At 44.5% G+C, this 26,199-nt stretch overlaps 1 protein-coding gene across 1 annotated transcript in view; it reads left to right on the top strand.

The window, feature by feature from the left end:
• LOC135526913 (isthmin-2-like) overlaps positions 1–25,619 on the top strand; it is a 40,277-nt gene extending 14,658 nt beyond the window's left edge. The window contains exons 2-7 of the mRNA XM_064955585.1: positions 2,817–3,062; positions 5,343–5,636; positions 6,374–6,464; positions 19,124–19,261; positions 21,267–21,335; positions 25,102–25,619. Coding sequence (XP_064811657.1) covers positions 2,817–3,062; positions 5,343–5,636; positions 6,374–6,464; positions 19,124–19,261; positions 21,267–21,335; positions 25,102–25,619 — 1,356 coding nt within the window. The remainder of the gene's footprint in view (positions 1–2,816; positions 3,063–5,342; positions 5,637–6,373; positions 6,465–19,123; positions 19,262–21,266; positions 21,336–25,101) is intronic.
• The last annotated feature ends 580 nt before the right edge of the window (positions 25,620–26,199 follow it).

The raw sequence follows: 26,199 nt of genomic DNA, 5'->3' as shown, positions 1-26,199 counted from the left end.
GGAGACACTATGAGCTGAACATACAGTGTGGAGAACAAGTATTTGATACACTGCCGATTTTTGCAGGTTTTCCTACTTACAAAGCATGTAGAGGTCTGTAATTATTTTTGATCATAGGTACACTTCAACTGTGAGAGACGGAATCTAAAACACAACATCCAGAAAATCACATTGTATGATTTTTAAGTAATTAATTTGCATTTTATTGCATGACATAAGTATTTGATACATCAGAAAAGCAGAACTTAATATTTGGTACAGAAACCTTTGTTTGCAATTACAGAGATCATACATTTCCTGTAGTTCTTGACCAGGTTTGCACACACTGCAGCGGGGATTTTGGCCCACTTCTCCATACAGACCTCATCCAGATCCTTCAGGTTGAGGCTGTCGCTGGGCAATAAGGACTTTCAGCTCCCTCCAAAGATTTTCTATTGGGTTCAGGTCTGGTGACTGGCATGGCCACTCCAGGACCTTGAGATGCTTCTTACGGAGCCACTCCTTAGTTGCCCTGGCTGTGTGTTTCGGGACGTTTACATGCTGGAAGACCCAGCCACAACCCATCTTCAATGCTCTTACTGAGGGAAGGAGGTTGTTGGCCAAGATCTCGCGATACATGGCCCCATCCATCCTCCCCTCAATACGCTGCAGTCGTCCTGTCCCCTTTGCAGAAAAGCAACCCCAAAGAATGATGTTTCCACCGCCATGCTTCACGGTTGGGATGGTGTTCTTGGGGTTGTACTCATCCTTCTTCCTCCAAAACACAGCGAGTGGAGTTTAGACCAAAAAGCTCTATTTTTGTCTCATCAGACCACATGACCTTCTCCCATTCTTCCTCTGGATCATTCAGATGGTCATTGGCGAACTTCAGACGGGCCTGGACATGCGCTGGCTTGAGCAGGGCGACCTTGCGTGTGCTGCAGGATTTTAATCCATGACGGCGTAGTGTGTTACTAATGGTTTTCTTTGAGACTGTGGTCCCAGCTCTCTTCAAGTCATTGACGAGGTCCTGCCGTGTCATTCTGGGCTGATCCCTCACCTTCCTCATGATCATTGATGCCCTACGAGGTCAGATCTTGCATGGAGCCCCAGACCGAGGGTGATTGACCGTCATCTTGAACTTCTTCCATTTTCTAATAATTGCACCAACAGTTGCCTTCTCACCGAGCTGCTTGCCTATTGTCCTGTAGCCCATCCCAGCCTTGTGTAGGTCTACAATTTAATCCCTGATGTCCTTACACAGCTCTCTGGTCTTGGTCATTGTGGAGAGGTTGGAGTATGTTTGATTGAGTGTGTGGACAGGTGTCTTTTATAAAGGTAACGAGTTCAAACAGGTGCAGTTAATACAGGTAATTAGTGTAGAACAGGAGGGATTCTTATAGAAAAACTAACAGGTCTGTGAGAGCCTGCATTCTAACTGGTTGGTCGGTGATCAAATACTTATGTCATGCAATAAAATGCAAATTAATTACTTAAAAATCATACACTGTGATTTTCTAGATTTTTGTTTTAGATTCCGTCTCTCACAGTTGAAGTGTAACTATGATAAAAAATTACAGACCTCTACATGCTTTGTAAGTGGGAAAACCTGCAAAATCGGCAGTGTATGGAATACTTGTTCTCTCCAGTATGCCAGTGGAAGAGAGGACAGCAACAGATGACCCAACTGTGGTTTGTGACTACTATGATTTTCCATTATAGCCAATTCAATTGCAATAATTCCGTTACTTATTTTTCTGAAATTATTTTTACCAATCTGTTACCAATGAATCCTTTAATTATTCATGAACAGAATAGATTTCAGTAGAAACACTATAACTCATTAGTAGGTTTACCTTTACCCGTTTCTTCTGTGAACGTTCATTATCCTCTCTCATCACGAGGGAGAGAAATTAGAAAATATCTTTACATTTTAAACATCTTTAAAATATGTGGGCTTTTGGTAACGTACAGGGTTATTCTCTCTGAACATTTCGCAACATTTTGTGAAAACAAAATATTTTTTTTCGTGGCCAATTATTATTTTAAGAAATTATTTTGGGGGGAGGGGGGGGTTCGTTGAGGTGGGTTACAGCCAGGTACAATATGTTAATTGATACAATTTCATATTCTATATCTTTTCAATTAATTATTCCTACATTGTCCCTGTGGGCTGCCACTTAAAGAAGAAAATAAGAAGAGATTGTAAAATAAAACATTACAAAAGTATTGATAATTTTGATCAGATTTTTTAAAGTTTAAGTAATAATAAATTCAGTATAAACAGGAAAAAGTGTTAGGTTCGTTGAAAGATGGATTAGACCAAGGTGCAGCGTGGTAGGCGTACATCATACATTTATTAAATGAACACCAAAAAAACAAGAAAGATAAACAACACGTAATGTTTTGTAGCGCTAACACAGCAACTATACAAAAACAAGATCCCACAATCTAAGGTGGGAGAAAAGGGCTGCCTAAGTATGATCCCCAATCAGAGAACGATAGACAGCTCCCTCTGATTGGGAACCATACTGGGCCAACAAAGAAATAGAAGCATAGACATGCCCAACCAAGTCACACCCTGACCTAACCAAATAAACAAGGCTCTCTAAGGTCAGGGCGTGACAAAAATAAATGGGTCTTTACCTCCAACCTCCCATCCCATTCCTCCAGCTCCACCCAGCCAACAAAAGAGATACCTACTCTCAATGGATCAAGTCAATAAATCAATGTGAATGATGTGAGAGATCATGTCAATGGATCAAATACGGGATTCTACTGTCAACCTGTATGAGGTGATGCATGAAAAAAGGTCTCTCTCTTTTTTTTCCCTACAGGCAATATCTCAGGCCAGCCCGGGTGGCGATGTGGGTGAGACTCTGGAGGACCTCCAGCAGCAGAACCAGCTGCAAAGCCTGGCATCCTCCACCCAGCCCTCCCAGAGACCCCGATGCCGGAGCTGGTCCCACGTGGTTCTGCCCAAACCAGAACCAGAGGAGGAACCAGAACCATTCATCCTGGACCTCAGGAACTTCCCTGAGTTGGCCAACGCAGACCTGGGATCTCACAGCCCTAATATACAGGTAGAACCCTAACCCACACACCCTAATATAATAACCACAACATACTGTACAGGTGGGACTCTGTAGTATCATTTCATTCTGTCAGAAAGGGAAGGTTGACTGAAAGCATAGAGTTTTCACATCAAAGATCTCAGTGTGTTTTTAATGGCAGCTCAACATTACCGTAAGCCTTACACACACACACACACACACACACACACACACACACACAACACACACACACACACACACACACCCCTGCATTAAAACTAAGGGTGGCAGGTAGTCTAGCGGTTGGGAACGTTGGGCCAATAACTGAAAGGTCACTAGTTTGAATCCCTGAGCCGAAAAACAGACAAATCGAAGGGGTGAAAGGTCAGCGTATTAACGTGCTCTCCAAGAGCAGCAGCTCTCAATTATCTACCAGGATGTTTTTTTACACTGAGGTTTTATTTAATATTTTGGGTTATTCCAGAAATGGTTTATATGTGCAGGTGGACTAGAAAATACATGAAGTTAGACTTTGGGTTAAAACCGACACAAGAGAAGCCCAGGTATCCAGAAATTGAGAGCGCCTCGTTTTTGTTTTAATAACAAGGAACATGTGTTCTTCATCCAAGTGGGATTGGGCCATCCTCTTCTAGTTTATAGGAACCAGACAAAGATATTTGGTTTTATCATTCTTTCTTTGGGAGCCAGCGGCTAATACCCTCAACTGCTTTCATGGGCTTTTCCCCTTGTTATCACATCGGCTGGAATTCATTGGTTTTGACTGTGGAGGGTCATAGCTTGACAAGCTGAGTGAACCATACCAGACTGTACTGGTGCACTATGGGGAATAGAATACAACAGTAGAGTAGAATAGAATAGAATGCAGTAGATCCATAATATAAATGAGGGTGTTCAAATATCTCTGTCTTGCACACAAACATTGGCCTGATCTCTTCATCGTTAATAAATGACTAACATTCTGTACATTATAATCTCCTGATTGACAATATCCAGTAAATATTTGACTGGAGTAGCTTGGTTCATGTATGGTTTGTCTGGGGCATTAAGGGTGGAAGTGGCTATCCTTCAGATCTATAGCTATGTACGAGTCACAGCCTCTAATGGGTCGTAGTGAGGCCTAATACACTCTTATAATTACCGCTCAGACACGAGGGAGAAAACAGAGCACAGCTTCAATATGCAGAGGTCCTATACAGTACAGTACAGTACAGCTTCAATATGCAGAGGTTCTATACAGTACAGTACAGTACAGCTTCAATATGCAGAGGTCCTATACAGTACAGTACAGCTTCAATATACAGAAAAGGCACAAAAGTAAAACTGCAAAACATTGAGCCAAAAATGTACTTTATGCCCAGAATACAAAGAGTTATGTTTGGGGCAAATCCAACACACCACTGAGTAACTCTCTTCATATTTTCAAGCATGGTGGTTGCTGCATCAGGTTATGGATATGCTTGTCATCGGCAAGGACTGTGGATTTTTCTTTGGACTAAAATACATGGAATAGAGCTAAGCACAAAATCTTAGAATACAACCTCTTTCAGTCTGCTTTCCACCAGACACTGGGAGAAAAAAGAATCACCTTTCAACAGGACAATAACCTAAAACACAAGGTCAAAATCTACACTGGAGTTGCTTACCAATACAACATTGAATGTTTCCCGAGTTGCCGAGTTACGGATCTGATTTAATCAGCTTGAAAATCTATGACAAAGACATGAAATTGGCTGTCTAGCGTTGATCAACAAACAACTTGACAGAGCTTGAAGGATCGGTAAGAAGAAGAATCTGCAAATATTGCACGATTTAAGTGTGCATAGCTCTTAGAGACTCACAGCTGTCATCGCTGCGAAAGGTGATTCTAACATGTTTTGATTCAGGGGGTTGAATACTTCTCAAATCAAGATATATTATTGTTTTATTTGTAATCTTTATTTTTTTTCTACTACTTTGACATTACAGAGAGTATTCTGTGTAGATGGCTAACAGAACATGACAATTAAATCCATTTGAATCTTTATAACACAACAAAATGTGGGAAACTCAAAGGGGTGTGAATACTAAAGACACTGTATGTGTGATCAGCGTTGCTTTCTAGTCATCTGGGAAAGTACTGTGTGATCAGCGTTGCTTTATAGTCATCAGGGAAAGTACTGTGTGATCAGTAAATGCTGGCCATCAACTGCATCAGATCTGGGGCTCCATCTTTGCATCCCAAATGACCCCCTTTACCAATATATCCCCCCTCAATTTCTCTCTCTCTCCTCCCCCTCCTCTTCCCCCCAGGTGACCATTGAGGTGGTTGAGGAACCCCAGACGGAAACAGAGATGGAGATGGACCTGGCCAAGGAGGGGGGTGATGGGGGCCGCAACGACTGGTCCCTGTCCTCAAAGGAGTGGCTCGGCCACAAGAAGCTGTTCTTGGCTCTGTTCTGGGAGTACCCGGAACAAGCTGAGACTGAGAGTGGGCAAGGCGGCAGGGCCAGCCCGGAAGAACAGGAACAGGAGCAGCCCACAGAGGACTACAACTATGACCCTGAGGAACAGGAACCTGAGCTTAGTGGGACCAGAGGGACCGGGGTGGAGACCGGGGGACTGGGGTGGAGACCGGGGCGACTGGGGTGGAGACCGGGGCGACTGGGGCTGGGGTGGAGACCGGGGTGACTGGGGCTGGGGTGGAGACCGGGGGGGACTGGGGCTGGGGTGGAGACCGGGGGGACTGGGGCTGGGGTGGAGACCGGGGGGACTGGGGTGGAGACCGGGGCGACTGGGGCTGGGGTGGAGACCGGGGGGACTGGGGCTGGGGTGGAGACCGGGGCGACTGGGGCTGGGGTGGAGACCGGGGGACTGGTGTGGAGACCGGGGCGACTGGGGCTGGGGTGGAGACCGGGGGGACTGGGGCTTGGGTGGAAACTGGGGGGACTGCAACAGGGACATGGGCGGTGACCAGGGGGAGCGAGACTGGGACAAGGGTTGGGATGGAGACTCGAGGGACTAGGACAGGGGCTGGGGTGAAGACCGGGGGAACTAGGACAGGGGTGGAGACCGGGGGGACTGGGGCTGGGGTGGAGACCGGGGGGACTAGGACAGGGGTGGAGACCGGGGGGACTAGGGCTGGGGTGGAGACCGGGGCGACTGGGGCTGGGGTGGAGACCGGGGGGACTGGGGCTTGGGTGGAAACTGGGGGGACTGCAACAGGGACATGGGCGGTGACCAGGGGGACCGAGACTGGGACAAGGGTTGGGATGGAGACTCGGGGGACTAGGACAGGGGCTGGGGTGAAGACCGGGGGAACTGGGACAGGGGCTGGGTTGAAGACCAGAGGGGCTGGGACCGGGGTGGGGGTAGGGGGAGACTGGGGGAGCCACTGGAGAAACAACAAAGGATGGGACTCCAAGGAAAACTATGGTACGTTTTTTATGTTTAAATGTTTTTGTTGTAATTATCTTGAAATGGCGGATTAAGAAGGAACAATTCAGCAGTATTAAGTTACAATGCGTACCAATGTGATGTGTAGCACCAGTGCCAACCTGGAAGATACCCTGCAAATAACATCCTCTTAAAGGGACACTGCCAGATTTAGCCTTGTTTTCATTCAATTTACTATAGTGTTTTACAGACTATCGTCTACTGTCATATCTACTATAGTGTTTGCAGACTGTAGTCTACTGTCATATCTACTATAGTGTTTTACAGACAGTAGTCTACTGTCATATCTACTATAGTGTTTTACAGACTGTCGTCTACTGTCATATCTACTATAGTGTTTAACACACTGTCGTCTACTGTCATATCTACTATAGTGTTTAACACACTGTAGTCTACTGTCATATCTACTATAGTGTTTTGCAGACTGTAGTCTACTGTCATATCTACTATAGTGTTTTACAGACTGTAGTCTACTGTCATATCTACTATAGTGTTTTACAGACAGTAGTCTACTGTCATATCTACTATAGTGTTTAACACACTGTAGTCTACTGTCATATCTACTATAGTGTTTAACACACTGTAGTCTACTGTCATATCTACTATAGTGTTTAAAGACTGTAGTCTACTGTCATATCTACTATAGTGTTTAACACACTGTAGTCTACTGTCATATCTACTATAGTGTTTGCAGACTGTAGTCTACTGTCATATCTACTATAGTGTTTTACAGACTGTAGTCTACTGTCATATCTACTATAGTGTTTAACACACTGTAGTCTACTGTCATATCTACTATAGTGTTTAAAGACTGTAGTCTACTGTCATATCTACTATAGTGTTTAACACACTGTAGTCTACTGTCATATCTACTATAGTGTTTTAACTGATCTTCTGCTCTGCTATAACCTGTAGGTAGATTAGGACTGGGGTCTGAACAGAGAGTTCTGATCTTCTGCTCTCTGCTATAACCTGTAGGTAGATTAGGACTGGGGTCTGAACAGAGAGTTCCAATCTCCTGCTCTCTGCTATAACCTGTCGGTAGATTAGAACTGGGGTCTGAACAGCAACAACACAAGATATGGTCTATAGGTCAATATCATTAAAACGTCACAATAACGTGCAGAGTGTTTGATTTGCCATCTGGGGGGCAAGGAGACCTCCCCCACCACCCATGCCCTTTTCTCGGGATTATTCAATAAATGTTAACTATTTGGTTGTAATACTGTATCATCAACTATTGGACAGCATAGTAAAAACTACACATTTCTGATTATTCCATGCAAAACAACTGTGCACATTTAGGTTATACATTAGTTACTGAAACTGCTTTGCATGGTCAGTAAACATCAATGTCATTTCAGATAGGTGAGGGTAGCCTCTCGATATCTCTCAAAATTGGCCACCATTAATTGAATATTAATGGTAATAAAAGTCAACTACCCCTGACAGGTGTGAAGGGGGTTAGGTTCCTTTGTGGGCTCTGCCTGTCAAGCAGCAGAAGGACACATTTTGTCGATGTACCGTTCCCCGATAATGTTTATTTTGCAAGTTACTGGTAGAAACTTTGTACAGTAGACTGATCGTAGTGGTAAGTAGACCTAATGTAATTTACTATAGTATACTACAACAAGTAGTACACATGATCCAGCTATACTACAGTGTTGTGTATAGTATTCTACAGTATTCCATAGTAAGTGCTGTAATATTCTACTGAAAACAGTAGTATTTTTGTTCATGTGGGAAGGGCAAGTACCAGCCACATGTTGTCTGGGGAAGGCTTTTCAGTGGGCGATGTCATGTTGAGTGACCCTGTGTCCCGGGTGGGCCGAGTTTGCTCGTTTCGACCATTCCATTGGTCATCCAAAGGAGAGGCCTCCGACCGGCCGTGGTCACCGGGCCATGGAAAGCGAACTCTTTATCCCAGAAAACAAGGTGCCACCACGTCGTAATAGGATGAAAGAGCCACTGGAATCCAAAACCCAACCGTTGTGATGCACTCAGGTTCCAGACCCGGTTTTGGACGAGACTGACTTTATGACCCAAATTATTCTATTTACGCTTTGTAGGCAAATTTGACGCTCATGTTTATGACTAATTTATTTATTTTATTTATTTTTATTTCACCTTTATTTAACCAGGTAGGCAAGTTGAGAACAAGTTCTCATTTACCATTGTGACCTGGCCAAGATAAACAAAGCAGTTCGACACATACAACGACCCAGAGTTACACATGGAGCAGAGCGCACTAACGACACAGAGTTACACATGGAGCAAAACAAACATACAGTCAATAATACAGTATAAACAAGTCTATATACTGGGCAAATGAGGTGAGATAAGGGAGGTAAAGGCAAAAAAGGCCATGGTGGCAAAATGAATACAATATAGCAAGTAAAACACTGGAATGGTAGATTTGCAATGGAAGAATGTGCAAAGTAGAATAAAAATAATGGGGTGCAAAGGAGCAAAATAAATAAATTAAATACAGTAGGGAAAGGGGTAGTTGTTTGGGCTAAATTATAGGTGGGCTATGTACAGGTGCAGTAATCTGTGAGCTGCTCTGACAGTTGGTGCTTAAAGCTAGTGAGGGAGATAAGTGTTTCCAGTTTCAGGAATGCTAGATAGGATAAATTCCAGTCATTGGTCATTGGCAGCAGAGAACTGGAAGGAGTGGCGTTCCAAAGAAAGAATTGGTTTTGGGGGTGACTAGAGAGATATACCTGCTGGAGCGCGTGCTACAGGTGGGAGATGCTATGGTGACCAACGAGCTGAGATAAGGGGGGACTTTACTTAGCAGGGTCTTGTAGATGACATGGAGCCAGTGGGTTTGGCGATTCGAGTATGAAGCAAGGGCCAGCCAACGAGAGCGTACAGGTCGCAATGGTGGGTAGTATATGGGGCTTTGGTGACAAAACGGATTGCACTGTGATAGACTGCATCCAATTTGTTGAGTAGGGTATTGGAGGCTATTTTGTAAATGACATCGCCAAAGTCGAGGATTGGTAGGATGGTCAGTTTTACAAGGGTATGTTTGGCAGCATGAGTGAAGGATGCTTTGTTGTGAAATAGGAAGCCAATTCTAGATTTAACTTTGGATTGGAGATATTTGATATGGGTCTGGAAGGAGAGTTTACAGTCTTACCAGACACCTAAGTATTTGTAGTTGTCCACGTATTCTAAATCAGAGCCGTCCAGAGTAGTGATGTTGGACAGGCGGGTAGGAGTGGGTAGTGATCGGTTGAAGAGCATGCATTTAGTTTTACTTGTCTTTAAGAGCAATTGGAGGCCACCGAAGGAGAGTTGTATGGCATTGAAGCTTGCCTGGAGGGTTGTTAACTCCCTCCCACAGTGTCCCCTCCAAAGAAGGGCCAGAAGTATACAGAATGGTGTCGTCTCGTAGAGGTGGATCAGAGACTCACCAGCAGCAAGAGCGACCTCATTGATGTATACAGAGAAGAGAGTCGGTCCAAGAATTGAACCCTGTGGCACCCCCATAGAGACTGCCAGAGGTCCGGACAGCAGACCCTCCGATTTGACACACTGAACTCTATCAGAGAAGTAGTTGGTGAACCAGGCGAGGCAATCATTTGAGAAACCAAGGCTGTCGAGTCTGCCGATGAGGATGTGGTGATTGACAGAGTCGAACGCCTTGGCCAGATCAATGAACATGGCTGCACAGTAATGTTTCTTATCGATGGCGGTTAAGATATCCCGTTTAGGACCTTCATCCTGGCTCCTCCATCCTGCCTCCCTCCCTCATTCTCCATCATCCTCCCTCCTCATTCTCCATCATCCTCCCTGCCTCATCCTATCTCCCTCCCTCATCCTCCCTCCCTCATCCTCCCTCCCTCATCCTCCCTCCCTCATCCTCCCTGCCTCATCCTCTCTCCCTCATCCTCCCTGCCTCATCCTCCCTGCCTCATCCTCCCTCCCTCATCCTCCCTCCCTCATCCTCCCTACCTCATCCTATCTCCCCTCCCCCTCCCTCATCCTCCCTGCCTCATCCTCCCTGCCTCATCCTCCCTCCCTCATCCTCCCTGCCTCATCCTCCCTGCCTCATCCTCCCTCCCTCATCCTCCCTCCCTCATCCTCCCTCATCCTCCCTACCTCATCCTATCTCCCTCCCTCCCTCATCCTCCCTGCCTCATCCTCCCTGCCTCATCCTCCCTCCATCATCCTCCCTGCCTCATCCTCCCTGCCTCATCCTCCCTGCCTCATCCTCCCTCCCTCATCCGTCCTCACCCGTCTCTCCCAAACTTTCCCTCCCTCAGCAATCTGATGCCTATTTTAAAACAGTCAGGGAGAGGGACGAACAGGCTGGACACGGCCTGTAAAGTCTACTGTGTTCACCCTGCCTAGGTAAGGGAGGGGCTTTCTGTCTTCTGTGGACACGATTAGAGGTGTTTGTTGACATCCTAGAGTTTCAGATATACCATCAAATAACTTACTTTATACTTGCTGTGGTATATTGTAGGCCTGTAGGTTGATTTCTTTAGAAATACTGCTATTACTATCTCTCTCTCTCTCTCCCTCTCTCTCTCGCTTTCTTTATCTCTTTCTATCTCTCTTTCTTTCTGTCTATTTTTCTCTCTCACTCTCTCTGTCTCTCTCAGTTCAATTCAATTAAAAGGGCTTTAATCGCATGGACAAAAATATGTTTACATTGCCAAAGGGAGTGAAATAGACAAGAAACAAAAGGGAAATAAACAAGGGAAATAATCACAAATATCAGTAAACATTACACACACAATAGTTTTAAAATAATAGAGACACTTCAGATGTTATATTATTGGCAATGTTTTAAACATTTGCAAATATATGAAAGTGAATATAAATAAACAGATGAATGCAGGATGCTGGATGAAGTAATCTCTCAAACTTTCTCCTCTCCTCTTATCGCTTCTTCTTTTCTCTCCTTCTCTCCTCTTATCTCTTTGTCTTTTCTCTCTTCTTCTCTCCACTTATTTCTTCTTATTTTCTCTCATCTTCTCTCTTCTTCTCTCCTCTCCTACTTCTCTCCTCTCCCCTCTCCTCTTCTCTCTTCTTCTCTTTTCTCATATTCTCTCTTCTCTTCTCCTCTTTTCTCCTATTCTCTCCTTTTCTCATATTCTCTCTTCTTTTCTCCTATTCTCTCCTTTTCTCATATTCTCTCTTCTCCTCTTTTCTCCTATTCTCTCCTTTTCTCATATTCTCTCTTCTCTTCTCCTCTTTTCTCCTATTCTCTCCTTTTCTCATATTCTCTCTTCTCCTCTTTTCTCATATTCTCTCCTTTTCTCCTATTCTCTCTTCTCCTCTTTTCTCATATTCTCTCCTCTTCTCCTCTCTTCTTCTCTTCTCTCCTTTTCTCCTCTCTTCTTCTCTTCTCTCTCCTCTCATTTCCTCTTCTCTTCACATTTCCTCCATCCCTTGATCACATGTTAAATATGTTCCTTGCTGGATGTCTCCCTATCTCCTACCTTGCATTGCTCCCTCCATATTCTCCTCACTCACAATTTGAACCCTTTTTTCCATTGCTCTCCCTCGCGGTTTGTCTCTCTCTTCCCTCCTTCTATCCCTTCTATTCCTTCTCACGCTCTTCCTCCATCCCTCCACTGAGTCTGTAATCTTTTTAACATGGGGAGAGAACTCATTGTTCATTAAACAGAAAACCTATTAGCCAGCCTGGTAGAGGCCTAACTGTCCTGGGGCATTGTTTGTTTTGGCTCCACTCTGCTGGAAGCTGCTGAATTTACCATTGACATACTGTGTGTATTATAACTACGAGAAACACACACATACACACACACACACACATACACACACACACACGCTGGCACATACACACACACACACACACACACACGCTGGCACATACACACACACACACACACACACACACACACACGCGCTGGCACACACACACACACACACACACTGGCACATACATACACACACACACATACACACACACACACAGACTGGTACATGAACGAGCATGAAAGCATACACACTTACGAGGAGACACACGCGTCACACACACACACACACACACACGCTGACACACACATACACACACACACAGACTGGTACATGAATGAGCATGATATCTTACACACTTACGAGGAGACACACGCGTCCACACACACACACACACACACACACACACACACACACACACACACACACACACACACACACACACACACACACACACACACACACACACACACACACACACACTTCCTAAGCTACCAGCTGGCCCCAAAGCCTAATCATTAGTGACATCATACTTTCCTGAGAAATATGCAACATTAATTTAGTCCCACGTCGTTAACTTCTTTGTGGAAACGGAACAGTTCACAGTTCTCTGGTGTTGGGAAGGAGTCTAACTAAGACAGAGACAGGTCCTAGATCAGTTTACAGCAGGTCGGTGTCTGTCTCTGTTAAGGAGATTCACATTACTTGACATGTCCTAGATCAGTTTACAGCAGGTTGGTGTCTGTCTCTGTTAAGGAGATTCACATTACTTGGCAGGTCCTAGATCAGTTTACAGCAGGTTGGTGTCTGTCTCTGTTAAGGAGATTCACATTACTTGGCAGGTCCTAGATCAGTTTACAGCAGGTTGGTGTCTGTCTCTGTTAAGGAGATTCACATTACTTGACAGGTCCTAGATCAGTTTACAGCAGGTTGGTGTCTGTCTCTGTTAAGGAGATTCACATTACTTGACAGGTCCTAGATCAGTTTACAGCAGGTTGGTGTCTGTCTCTGTTAAGGAGATTCACATTACTTGGCAGGTCCTAGACCAGTTTACAGCAGGTTGGTGTCTGTCTCTGTTAAGGAGATTCACATTACTTGGCAGGTCCTAGATCAGTTTACAGCAGGTTAGTGTCTGTCTCTGTTAAGGAGATTCACATTACTTGACAGGTCCTAGATCAGTTTACAGCAGAGATTATACCAAGGCAGGATAGGAGCGTGACCGTCTATTTAATCTCAGAGATTATACCAAGGCAGGATAGGAGCGTGACAGTCTATTTAATCTCAGAGACTATAACAAGGCAGGATAGGAGCGTGACCGTCTATTTAATCTCAGAGACTATACCAAGGCAGGATAGGAACGTGACAATCTCAGAGACTATACCAAGGCAGGATAGGAGCGTGACAGTCTATTTAATCTCAGAGACTATACCAAGGCAGGATAGGAGCGTGACAGTCTATTTTAATGTCAGAGACTACACCAAGGCAGGATAGGAACGTGACAGTCTATTTAATCTCAGAGACTATACCAAGGCAGGATAGGAACGTGACAATCTCAGAGACTATACCAAGGCAGGATAGGAGCGTGACAGTCTATCTAATGTCAGAGACTACACCAAGGCAGGATAGGAGCATGACAGTCTATTTAATCTCAGAGACGAAACCAAGGCAGGATAGGAGCGTGACAGTCTATTTAATCTCAGAGACTATACCAAGGCAGGTGATAGAAACACCATCAATTGTTGATAAAGAAAATATTAACCAACAATTTGTCTTTTGCATAGAAGTGATGTCTGTAGCATTTACTTTTAAATTGTCCAAAAACGACAATTAATATTGATGCCCCATGTGAGGAATGTTAAAGGCAATTTCCAGATCTTTGAGTACAGAAATATATTTTTTATGAATTAGAGAAAATTTTGTCGGAACCTGATCCCGCCTCCTAAATAGAGAGCAAAATCAGCCACTGTTGTTATCTCTCTGTCTTCTCTCTGTCTTCTATCTGTCCATATCTGTCTTCTCTCTGTCTTCTCAGTCTCTATCCCAATTCATCTGTCTGTCCTATCTGTCCAGTAATATCTGTCTTCTCTCTGTCTCTATCCCCAGTAATTCATAGCCACTGTCTTCAGTAATTCTCTGTCTCTATCCCCAGTAATTCATAGGCCACTGTCTTCTCTCTGTCTCTATCCCCAGTAATTCATAGGCCACTGTCTTCTCTCTGTCTCTATCCCCAGTAATTCATAGGCCACTGTCTTCTCTCTGTCTCTATCCCCAGTAATTCATAGGCCACTGTCTTCTCTCTGTCTCTATCCCCAGTAATTCATAGGCCACTGTCTTCTCTCTGACTCTATCCCCAGTAATTCATAGGCCACTGTCTTCTCTCTGTCTCTATCAGTTCTGTCTCTTCCTCTGTAATTCATAGGCCACTTCTCTCTGTCTATCAGTAATTCATAGCCACTGTCTTCTCTCTGTCTCTATCCCCAGTAATTCATAAGCCACTGTCTTCTATCTGTCTCTATCCCCAGTAATTCATAGGCCACTGTCTTCTCTCTGTCTCTATCCCCAGTAATTCATAGGCCACTGTCTTCTCTCTGTCTTCTATCTGTCTTCTCTCTGTCTCTATCCCCAGTAATTCATAGGCCACTGTCTAGCCACTGTCTCTCTGTCTCTATCCCCAGTAATTCATAGGTCTCTATCTGTCTGTCTTCTCTCTGTCTCTATCCCCAGTAATTCAGGCCACTGTCTTCTCTCTGTCTCTATCCCCTGGTAATTCATAGGCCACTGTCTTCTCTCTGTCTCTCTATCCCCAGTAATTCTGTCTGTCTCTATCCCCAGTCTCTATCCCATAGCCACTGTCTTCTCTCTGTCTCTATCCCCAGTAATTCATAGCCACTGTCTTCTCTCTGTCTCTATCCCCAGTAATTCATAGGCCACTGTCTTCTCTCTGTCTCTATCCCTCAGTAATTCATAGGCCTCTGTCTCTGTCTCTATCCCCAGTAATTCATGTCTCTATCTATCCCCAGTAATTCATAGGCCTCTGTCTTCTCTCTGTCTCTATCCCCAGTAATTCATAGCCACTGTCTTCTCTCTGTCTCTATCCCCAGTAATTCATAGGCCACTGTCTTCTCTCTGTCTCTATAGGCCACTGTCTTCTCTCTGTCTCTATCCCCAGTAATTCATAGGCCACTGTCTTCTCTCTGTCTCTATCCCCAGTAATTCATAGGCCACTGTCTTCTCTGTCTCTATCCCCAGTAATTCATAGGCCACTGTCTTCTCTCTGTCTCTATCCCCACTGTCTTCTCTCTGTCTCTATCCCCAGTAATTCATAGGCCACTGTCTTCTCTCTGTCTCTATCCCCAGTAATTCATAGGCCACTGTCTTCTCTCTGTCTCTATCCCCAGTAATTCATAGCCACTGTCTTCTCTCTGTCTCTATCCCCAGTAATTCATAGCCACTGTCTTCTCTCTGTCTCTATCCCCAGTAATTCATAGCCACTGTCTTCTCTCTGTCTCTATCCCCAGTAATTCATAGCCACTGTCTTCTCTGTCTCTATCCCTGGTAATTCATAGCCACTGTCTTCTCTCTGTCTCTATCCCCAGTAATTCATAGCCACTGTCTTCTCTCTGTCTATCCCCAGTAATTCATAGGCCACTGTCTTCTCTCTGTCTCTATTCATAGGCCACTGTCTTCTCTGTCTTCTCTCTCTGTCTCTATCCCCAGTAATTCATAGGCCACTGTCTTCTCTCTGTCTCTATCCCCAGTAATTCATAGGCCTCTGTCTTCAGTAATTCTCTGTCTCTATCCCCAGTAATTCATAGGCCTCTGTCTTCTCTCTGTCTCTATCCCCAGTAATTCATAGCCTCTGTCTTCTCTCTGTCTCTATCCCCAGTAATTCATAGGCCACTGTCTTCTCTCTGTCTCTATCCCTGGTAATTCATAGCCTCTGTCTTCTCTCTGTCTCTATCCCCAGTAATTCATAGGCCTCTGTCTGTCTTCTCTCTGTCTCTATCCCCAGTAATTCATAGGCCACTGTCTTCTCTCTGTCTCTATCCCCAGTAATTCATAGCCACTGTCTTCTTCTCTCTGTCTCTATCCCCAGTAATTCATAGCCACTGTCTTCTCTCTGTCTCTATCAGTAATTCTAGGCCACTGTCTTCTCTCTGTCTCTATCCCCAGTAATTCATAGCCACTGTCTTCTCTCTGTCTCTATCCCCAGTAATTCATAGTCTTCTCTCTGCCACTGTCTTCTCTCTGTCTCTATCCCCAGTAATTCATCACTGTCTTCTCTCTGTCTCTATCCCCAGTAATTCATAGCCACTGTCTTCTCTCTGTCTCTATCCCCAGTAATTCATAGCCACTGTCTTCTCTCTGTCTCTATCCCCAGTAATTCATAGGCCACTGTCTTCTCTCTGTCTCTATCCCCAGTAATTCATAGGCCACTGTCTTCTCTCACTGTCTTCTCTCTGTCTCTATCCCCAGTAATTCATAGGCCACTGTCTTCTCTCTGTCTCTATCCCCAGTAATTCATAGCCACTGTCTTCTCTCTGTCTCTATCCCCAGTAATTCATAGGCCACTGTCTTCTCTCTGTCTCTATCCCCAGTAATTCATAGGCCTCTGTCTCTATCCCCAGTAATTCATAGCCACTGTCTTCTCTCTGTCTCTATCCCCAGTAATTCATAGGCCACTGTCTTCTCTCTGTCTCTATCCCCAGTAATTCATAGGCCACTGTCTTCTCTCTGTCTCTATCCCCAGTAATTCATAGGCCACTGTCTTCTCTCTGTCTCTATCCCCAGTAATTCATAGCCACTGTCTTCTCTCTGTCTCATAGCCACTGTCTTCCCTGTCTCTATCCCCAGTAATTCATAGCCACTGTCTTCTCTCTGTCTCTATCCCCAGTAATTCATACTGCCAGTCTCTATGTAATTCATAGGCCACTGTCTTCTCTCTGTCTCTATCCCCAGTAATTCATAGGCCACTGTCTTCTCTCTGTCTCTATCCCCAGTAATTCATAGGCCAGTAATTCTGTCTTCTCTCTGTCTCTATCCCCAGTAATTCATAGGCCACTGTCTTCTCTCTGTCTGGTAATTCTATCTATCCCCAGTAATTCATAGGCCACTGTCTTCTCTCTGTCTCTATCCCCAGTAATTCATAGCCACTGTCTTCTCTCTGTCTCTATCCCCAGTAATTCATAGGCCACTGTCTCTCTCTGTCTCTATCCCCAGTAATTCATAGGCCACTGTCTTCTCTGTCTCTATCCCCAGTAATTCATACTATGTCTGTCTTCTCTGTCTCTATCCCCAGTAATTCATAGGCCACTGTCTTCTCTCTGTCTCTATCCCCAGTAATTCATAGCCACTGTCTTCTCTCTGTCTCTATCCCCAGTAATTCATAGGCCACTGTCTTCTCTCTGTCTCTATCCCCAGTAATTCATAGCCACTGTCTTCTCTCTGTCTCTGTCCCCAGTAATTCATAGGCCTCTGTGAGTGAGTGCCCCACTCATCCACCAAGGCACCTGCAAGTACCCGGACATTTCTGGGGGGAATGGCCCTAACCCTCACCTTTCCGATCCAACAGGTCCCAGACGTGCTCAATGGGATTGAGATCCGGGCTCTTCGCTGGCAATGGCAGAACACTGACATTCCTGTCTTGCAGGAAATCACGCACAGAACGAGCAGTATGGCTGGTGGCATTGTCATGCTGTAGGGTCATGTCAGGATGAGCCTGCAGGAAGGGTACCACATATGAGGGAGGAGGATGTCTTCCCTGTAACACACAGCGTTGAGATTGCCTGCAATGACAACAAGCTCAGTCCGATGATGCTCTGACACACCGCCCCAGACCATGACGAACCCTCCACCTCTAAATCAATCCTGCTCCAGAGTACAGGCCTCGGTGTAATGCTCATTCCTTCGACAATAAACGCGAATCCGACCATCACCCCTGGTGAGACAAATCCGCGACTCGTCAGTGAAGAGCACTTTTTGCCAGTCCTGTCTGGTCCAGCGACAGTGGGTTTGTGCCTATAGGCGACGTTGTTGCCGGCGATGTCTGGTGAGGACCTGCCTTACAATAGGCCTACAAGCCCTTAGTCCAGCCTATTGTGGACAGTCTGCGCACTGTTGGAGGGATTGTGCGTTCCTGGTGTAACTCGGCAGTTGTTGGTGTCATCCTGTACCTGTCCCGCAGGTTTGATGTTCGGATGTACCGATCCTGTGCAGGTGTTGTTACACGTGGTCTGCCACTGTGAGGACGATCAGCTGTCCATCCTGTCTCCCTGTAGCGCTGTCTTGGGCGTCTCACAGTACGGACATGGCAATTTATTGCCCTGGCCACATCTGCAGTCCTCATGCCTCCTTGCAGCATGCCTAAGGCATGTTCAAGCAGATGAACAGGGACCCTGGGCATCTTTCTTTTGGTGTTTTTTAGAGTCAGTAGAAAGGCCTCTTTAGTGTCCTAAGTTTTCATACCTGTGATAAGGGCCTGGATGACATCATCAATAATGGCTGTGTCTCTGGTTGTGTCCCAGTAGTTCCAAATAGCATCTGTCTCCTTTCCTTCATTGCCTACTGTCTGTAATCTGTTAGTGTCTTAACGACCGTTCCACAGGTGCATGTTCATTAGTTGTTTATGGTTCATTGAACAAGCATGGGAAACAGTGTTCAAACCCTTTACAATGAAGATCTGTGAAGGTATTTGGATTTTTACGAATGATCTTTGAAAGACAGAGTCCTGAAAAGGGGACATTTCTTTTTTTGCTGAGTTTATGTACAATGCATTCGGAAAGTATTCAGACCCCTTGACTTTTTCCTCATTTTGTTACATTACAATCTGAGTCACTTCAAACTGACAACGTGAACAAGGCTTTAAATAACCTCCCCCCCCTCTCATACCTCCATCTCAGAGTACGAGGAGGAGGAGTGGAGTGACTGGTCGCCATGCAGCGTCACCTGTGGCAATGGCAACCAGAAGCGTATCCGTTCCTGTGGTTACGCATGCACAGCGACCGAGTCCCGGACCTGCGACCTGGACAGATGCTCAGGTGAGATAGAAACCTGAGTGATGTCATCAATAATGCCCTGTGAGACATCATCAATAATTCCCTGGGTGATGTCATCAATAATGCCCTGGGTGATGTCATCAATAATGCCCTGGGTGATGTCATCAATAATGCCCTGGGTGACATCATCAATAATTCCCTGGGTGATGTCATCAATAATTCCCTGGGTGATGTCATCAATAATTCCCTGGGTGATGTCATCAATAATGCCCCGGGTGACGTCATCAATAATGCCCTGTGTGACGTCATCAATAATACGCTGGGTGATGTCATCGATAATAATACGCTAGGTGATGTCATCAATAATGGCCTGGATGAGGTCATCAATAATGGCCTGGATGACATCATCAATAATGGCTGTGTCTCTGGTTGTGTCCCAGTAGTTCCAAATAGCATCTGTCTCCTTTCCTTCATGATCACTGATGCCAAAGGACTTCATAAGTGTTGAAGCAATAATTACCGGTCAGTTGCTTGTGTGTCTTGTACAGTGATCATACCAGTAGACTCTTCCTGATGGGTCAGCCTGATGCTTCAAGTACAAGGCTCTTTATATCAGTGGAATGGGACTTGGATGCAGTCCAGCTGGGACTCCTGTGTTGAGTAGTGAGCTGCCTGCTTGTTGCTCCCCTGAGGAGTCCTGGTGTGTACACAGCTCTGTGGCTGTTTCGCTCCGCTCAATGGAGGCTTGTACCACAGAGCTGGAGGGTAGAGGAGATTGTGTGTGTGTGTGGGCACAGACATTCACGCCAGTCATATATCCACAGCTAATCATCAAATAAAAAATATAAGTTTATTGGTTGCGTACACAGATTTACAGATAATATCCCAGGTGCAACGAAATTATTGTGTTTCTAGCTCCAACAGTAATACCTAGCTAAATGCTTGTGATTCTAGATCCAACAGTAATACCTAGCTAAATGCTTGTGTCTCTAGTTCCAACTAGCTAAATGCTTGTGTCTGTAGTTCCAACAGTAATACCTAGCTAAATGCTTGTGTTTCTAGCTCCAACAGGAATACCAAGCTAAATGCTTGTGTTTCTAGCTCCAACAGTAATAACTAGCTAAATGCTTGTCTCTAGATCCAACAGTAATACCGAGCTAAATGCTTGTGTTTCTAGATCCAACGGTAATACCTAGCTAAATGCTTGTGTCTCCAGCTCCAACAGTAATACCTAGCTAAATGCTTGTGTTTCTAGATCCAACGGTAATACCTAGCTAAATGCTTGTGTCTCCAGCTCCAACAGTAATACCTAGCTAAATGCTTGTGTTTCTAGATCCAACGGTAATACCTAGCTAAATGCTTGTGTCTCCAGCTCCAACAGTAATACCTAGCTGAATGCTTGTGTTTCTAGCTCCAACAGGAATACCAAGCTAAATGCTTGTGTTTCTAGCTCCAACAGTAATAACTAGCTAAATGCTTGTCTCTAGATCCAACAGTAATACCGAGCTAAATGCTTGTGTTTCTAGATCCAACGGTAATACCTAGCTAAATGCTTGTGTCTCCAGCTCCAACAGTAATACCTAGCTAAATGCTTGTGTTTCTAGCTCCAACAGTAATACCTAGCTAAATGCTTGTGTTTCTAGCTCCAACAGTAATACCTAGCTAAATGCTTGTGTTTCTAGATCCAACAGTAATACCTAGCTAAATGCTTGTGTTTCTAGCTCCAACTGTGCATTAATACCTAGCAAGTTAAAAATCTACACACACGAAATCCAGAAAAATACAACAACATAAAAATATATGTAAACATTGTTAAAGTTACCAGTGTTCCATGACTATGTACATTGGGCAGCAGTCTGTAAGGTGCAGGGTAGAGTGCCAGGTGGTAGCTGGCTAGTAACAGTGACTAATTCAGGGCAGGGTACTGGGCGGATGCCGGCTAGTGGTGACTGTTTAACAGCTATCCACTGAAACATGTTTTTTCTTTTTGTGGTATCTTGTGCCATTCAGCAGGTTTCATATTGTCTCTTTCCCTCTCTTTCTGTAGATGACCTCCCAGCAGTTACTGAGCTGATGCCTCTGGAGAAAACCAATGGCACTGACTCCCTTGACTCAAGTACGTTTGTTGCAATGTGTATATGACAAGTGTGTGTGTGCGTGTGTGTGTGTGTGGTGTGTGTGTGTGTGCGCGCCTGTAGTCAACAGGGCCTGTTGTAGTATTTGGGGGGCCTTCATGGTCTGTTCCTTTAGGATGGTTTAAACTGCTCTACTGGGGCTCTAATCATAGAGTGACTGTGGGAGTCAGAAACCCCCTTCCCCTTCACCTCGTTAAGGATTGCTCAACCAAGAGTGTTGCACAGCCAATGGAAAACCTGACTGTTCCTCCAAGAAATTCTTGAATTGTTTCTTTTGTTTGTCTTTTAGTATCCCCGCTGATTGCTCTCTCCACTCCGGGCAATCATATCAAAGAATAAAACTATCGGAAACAGAACGAGAAAAAGTGTCTTTCCCCAATCCTCTATCGAACATACACTGTACATTCTTAGAATGAATAGGTTCCAATTTGAACACAGCCTATAACATAGATTGTATTATTTGGCAGCGAGTACGTACGTGGTTGAGTTTTCAACCCGCTCTTGTTCGAGCTCTGTTGTCTTTGAGAGCTTTGCACTCCCCCGGTTTAAAGTAAAGGGTTTTAAGGTGCTGAAATCACTCCTTAATGCTTGGAAAGTCTCCCTCTCTCTCTGGTTTCTTCAAGGTAATCAATGCTGTCGTCACGTATAATCCTCCCAAGTTGTGTCAAGTTGGCTGGATGTCCTGTGGGTGGGGGACCATTCTTGATACACTGTTGACTGTGAAAACCCCCCAGCAATGTTGCAGTTCTTGACACAAACTGGTGCGCCTGGCTCCTACTACCATACCCCATTCAAAGGCACTTAAATCTGTTATCCTGTCCATACACCCTCTGAATGGCACACATACACAATCCATGTTTAAAAATTGGTCTGTAGCCCTTTCCTGCAGTCAAATAACCTAGTGGCCTCATGGGTGGAATATTACCTGCCGGGGTAGCCTAGTGGTTAGAGCATTGGACGAGTAACTGAAAGGTTGCAAGATCAAATCCCAGAGCTGACAAGGTAAAAATCTGTCCTTCTGCCCCCGAACAAGGCAGTTAACCCATCATCATTGAAAATAAGACCTTGTTCTCATCTGACTTGCCTAGTTAAATAAAGGTCAAATAAATTTCATAATTTGTGAAAATTATTTCTGCCAAAAATCCAGTGTTGCTATGTCAAACAGTTTAGTTATATTTCAGTGGTCTGTGATGTATAGTACTGGTCAATATTTATATTTGAGATTCTTCAAATAGCCACCCTTTGCCTTTGATGACAGCTTTGCACACTCTTAGCACTCTCTCAACCAGCTCCATAAGGTAGTCACCTGGAATGCATTTTAATGAACAGGTATGCCTAGTTAAAAGTTGATTTGTGGAATTTCTTTCCTTCTTAATGCGTTTGAGCCAATCAGTTGTGATGTGACAAGGTAGAGTGGTATACAGAAGATAGCCCGATTTAGTAAGAGACCAAGTCCATATTATGGCAAGAACAGCTCAAATAAGAAAAGAGAAATGACAGTCCATCATTACTTTGAAGGTCAGTCAATATGGATAATTTCAAGAACTTTGAATGAACTTTGAAAGTTTCTTCAAGTGCAGTTGCAAAAACCATCAAGCACTATGACGAAACTGGCTCTCATGAGGACCGTCACAGGAAAGGAAGACCCAGAGTTACCTCTGCTGCAGAGGATAAGTTCATTAGTGTCACATCGTTCAACATCGTTCAAGTAACAGACACATCTCAACATCAACTGTTCAGAGGAGACCTTGTGAATCAGTCCTTCATGGTCAAATTGCTGCAAAGAAACCACAACTAAAGGACACCAATAATAAGAAGAGACTTGCTTGGAGCAAGAAACACGAGCAATGGACATTAGACTGGTGGAAATCTGTCCTTTGGTCGAAATTTTTTATTTTTTTTTGTTCCAACCGCCGTGTCTTTACGTGACGCAGAGTAGGTGAACGAATGATCTCCGCAGGTGTGGTTCCCACCGTGAAGCATGGAGGAGGTGGTGTGATAGTGTGGGGGTGCTTTGCTGATGACACTGTCAGTGATTTATTTAGAATTCAAGGCACATTTAAACAGCATGGCTACCACAGCATTCTGCAGCGATACGCCATCCCATCTGGTGTGCGCTTAGTGGGATTATCATTTGTTTTACAACAGGACAATGACCCAAAACACCTCCAGGCTGTGTAAGGGCTATTTGATCAAGAAGGAGAGTGATGGAGTGCTGCATCAGTTGACCTGGCCTCCACAATCACCCGACCTCAACCCAATTGGGATAAGTTGGACGGCAGAGTAAAGGAAAAGCAGCCAACAAGTACTCAACATATGTGGGAACTCCTTCAAGGCGGTTGGAAAAGCATTCCAGGTAAAGCTGGTTGAGAGAATGCCAAGAGTGTGCAAAACTGTCATCAAGGCAAAGGGTGGCAACTTTGAAGAAACTAAAATACAAAATATTTGTTGATTTGTTTAACACTTTTTTTGGTTACTACATGATTCTATATGTGACATTTCATGGTTTTGATGTCTTCCCTATTTTCTACAATGTACAATGTAGAAAATAGTGTTGAAAAATTAAGAAAAACCCTTGAATGAGTAGGTGTGTTAAAACCTTTGACTGGTACTGTATATAAAATGTAATATTGGGATTCAAACTCAAAATGGAATACATTTCAACTCTATATCTGACATGGTACAGGTGTCTTCTTTTTTTAAAGCCCATAACCACGTGTGTGAGGTGGATACATTTGTTTCAAAGAAGATTTGTTAAAAACTACGAAGAAACACTCTGTGTGACCCTGAATTAACCCACGAGAGTAACAGTTTAACCTGTAACCTCCCCTTCATCTACACTGATTAGAGTGGATTCAACAGGTGACAGGGACCTGTCGTGGAATATCGAATCAATATCTAGCCAATCATAGGGAAGAAAGTCTGCAGATTATTTCAAACAATATTACTATTATTATAAGATTTTCAAAATCAACTATCCACTCAACAGTGCATAGTTGAAAAGCTCAACGAACTGTGCCGGTTCAATGCTTTCATAGAGAAAATACATACAACCCCTTTCTGAAAACATGGCAGTCAGTAGATATTGTGTAAAAGGTAATTAGTTGTATGTGCAGATTAAAGATAACACAAGGTTGATAGCCCAAGGGCTCAAGCATCTAACTGCTGTTCACGACAGCAAAGCACTATAATGGGCTCCTTTCTGCAAGTTTCCATACATGCGACTTCCTGTAGATAGTAAACCCACAGGATGTCACCTGCCGAGGTCGCACCCAAGCGGACCTTTAGCTATACGCCCAGTCTGATGACTCAGTTCCACAAAGACACGTCTGTCTCAGGTTATAAAAAACACTAACATATAACGAGAGACAATTCTTTAAATGGTAAAATATGGGATAGCTTAATTAATAATGTAATTCTTCACAATAGATCATAGCTTTCACCTGGATTCATCTGGTCAGTTTATTTAATGCAAAGGGCAGGTGTTCTTAATGCTTTGTACACTCAGTGTATATGATTGACTCCTACTGTATATGGTTGACTACTATATGATTGATTCCTACATGATTGACTCCTACATGATTGACTCCTACATGATTGACTCCTACATGATTGACTCCTACATGATTGACTCTACATGATTGACTCCTACATGATTGACTCCTATACGATTGACTCCTACATGACTGACTCCTACATGATTGACTCCTATACGATTGACTCCTGTATGATTTCTCTCCTCCCCAGATGTGGACAGCTGTGACAAGTGGCTGAGCTGTAAGAAGGACTTCCTCCAGAAGTACCTCCATAAGGTGCTGACCGAACTACCCAGCTGCCCCTGCACCTACCCGTCCGAGGCCGTCTACAACGCCGTCCACATCTTCGACAAGACGCTGCATAAGACCTACCGCTGGCGCGACGCCTCTGGCCCCAGAGAACGCCTGGACATTTACAAGCCTACCGCTCGCTTCTGCACGCGCTCCATGATCTCCTCCAATAGCACCACTCTGGCCGCGCAGCACTGTTGCTACGACGACCACACAAAGCTTATCACGCGGGGTAAAGGGGCGGGCGCTCCGAACCTCATCAGTACTGAGTTCTCGCCGGAGCTGCATTATAAAGTGGACGTGCTGCCCTGGATCCTGTGTAAAGGGGACTGGAGCCGCTTCCACTCGGTGAGGCCGCCCAACAACGGGCTGCTTTGTCCCGACAACCCACACGAGGAGGTGCATCAGGCTCAACTGGAGGAGGCCAGGGAGTACTGATGGGGGGGAGAGGGGGAGGAGAACTAAGACCCTGACCGGGGCAAGAGCTGGAAAGAGGGAGTAGAGAGAGCCACATTGTCCCCAATTACAGTGCCTTGCGAAAGTATTTGGCCCCCTTGAACTTTGCGACCTTTTGCCAGATTTCAGGCTTCAAACATAAAGATATAAAACTGTATTTTTTTGTGAAAAATCAACAACAAGTGGGACACAATCATGAAGTGGAACAACATTTATTGGATATTTCAAACTTTTTTAACAAATCAAAAACTAAAAAATTGTGCGTGCAAAATTATTCAGCCCCCTTAAGTTAATACTTTGTAGTGCCACCTTTTGCTGTGATTACAGCTGTAAGTCGCTTGGGGTATGTCTCTATCAGTTTTGCACATCGAGAGACTGAAATTTTTTCCCATTCCTCCTTGCAAAACAGCTCGAGCTCAGTGAGGTTGGATGGAGAGCATTTGTGAACAGCAGTTTTCAGTTCTTTCCACAGATTCTCGATTGGATTCAGGTCTGGACTTTGACTTGGCCATTCTAACACCAGGATATATTTATTTTTTAACCATTCCATTGTAGATTTTGC

Source organism: Oncorhynchus masou, chromosome 32 (genome assembly GCF_036934945.1).
Source record: "Oncorhynchus masou masou isolate Uvic2021 chromosome 32, UVic_Omas_1.1, whole genome shotgun sequence".
NCBI lineage: Eukaryota > Metazoa > Chordata > Actinopteri > Salmoniformes > Salmonidae > Oncorhynchus > Oncorhynchus masou.
This window is presented reverse-complemented; position numbering and strand designations above follow the sequence as displayed.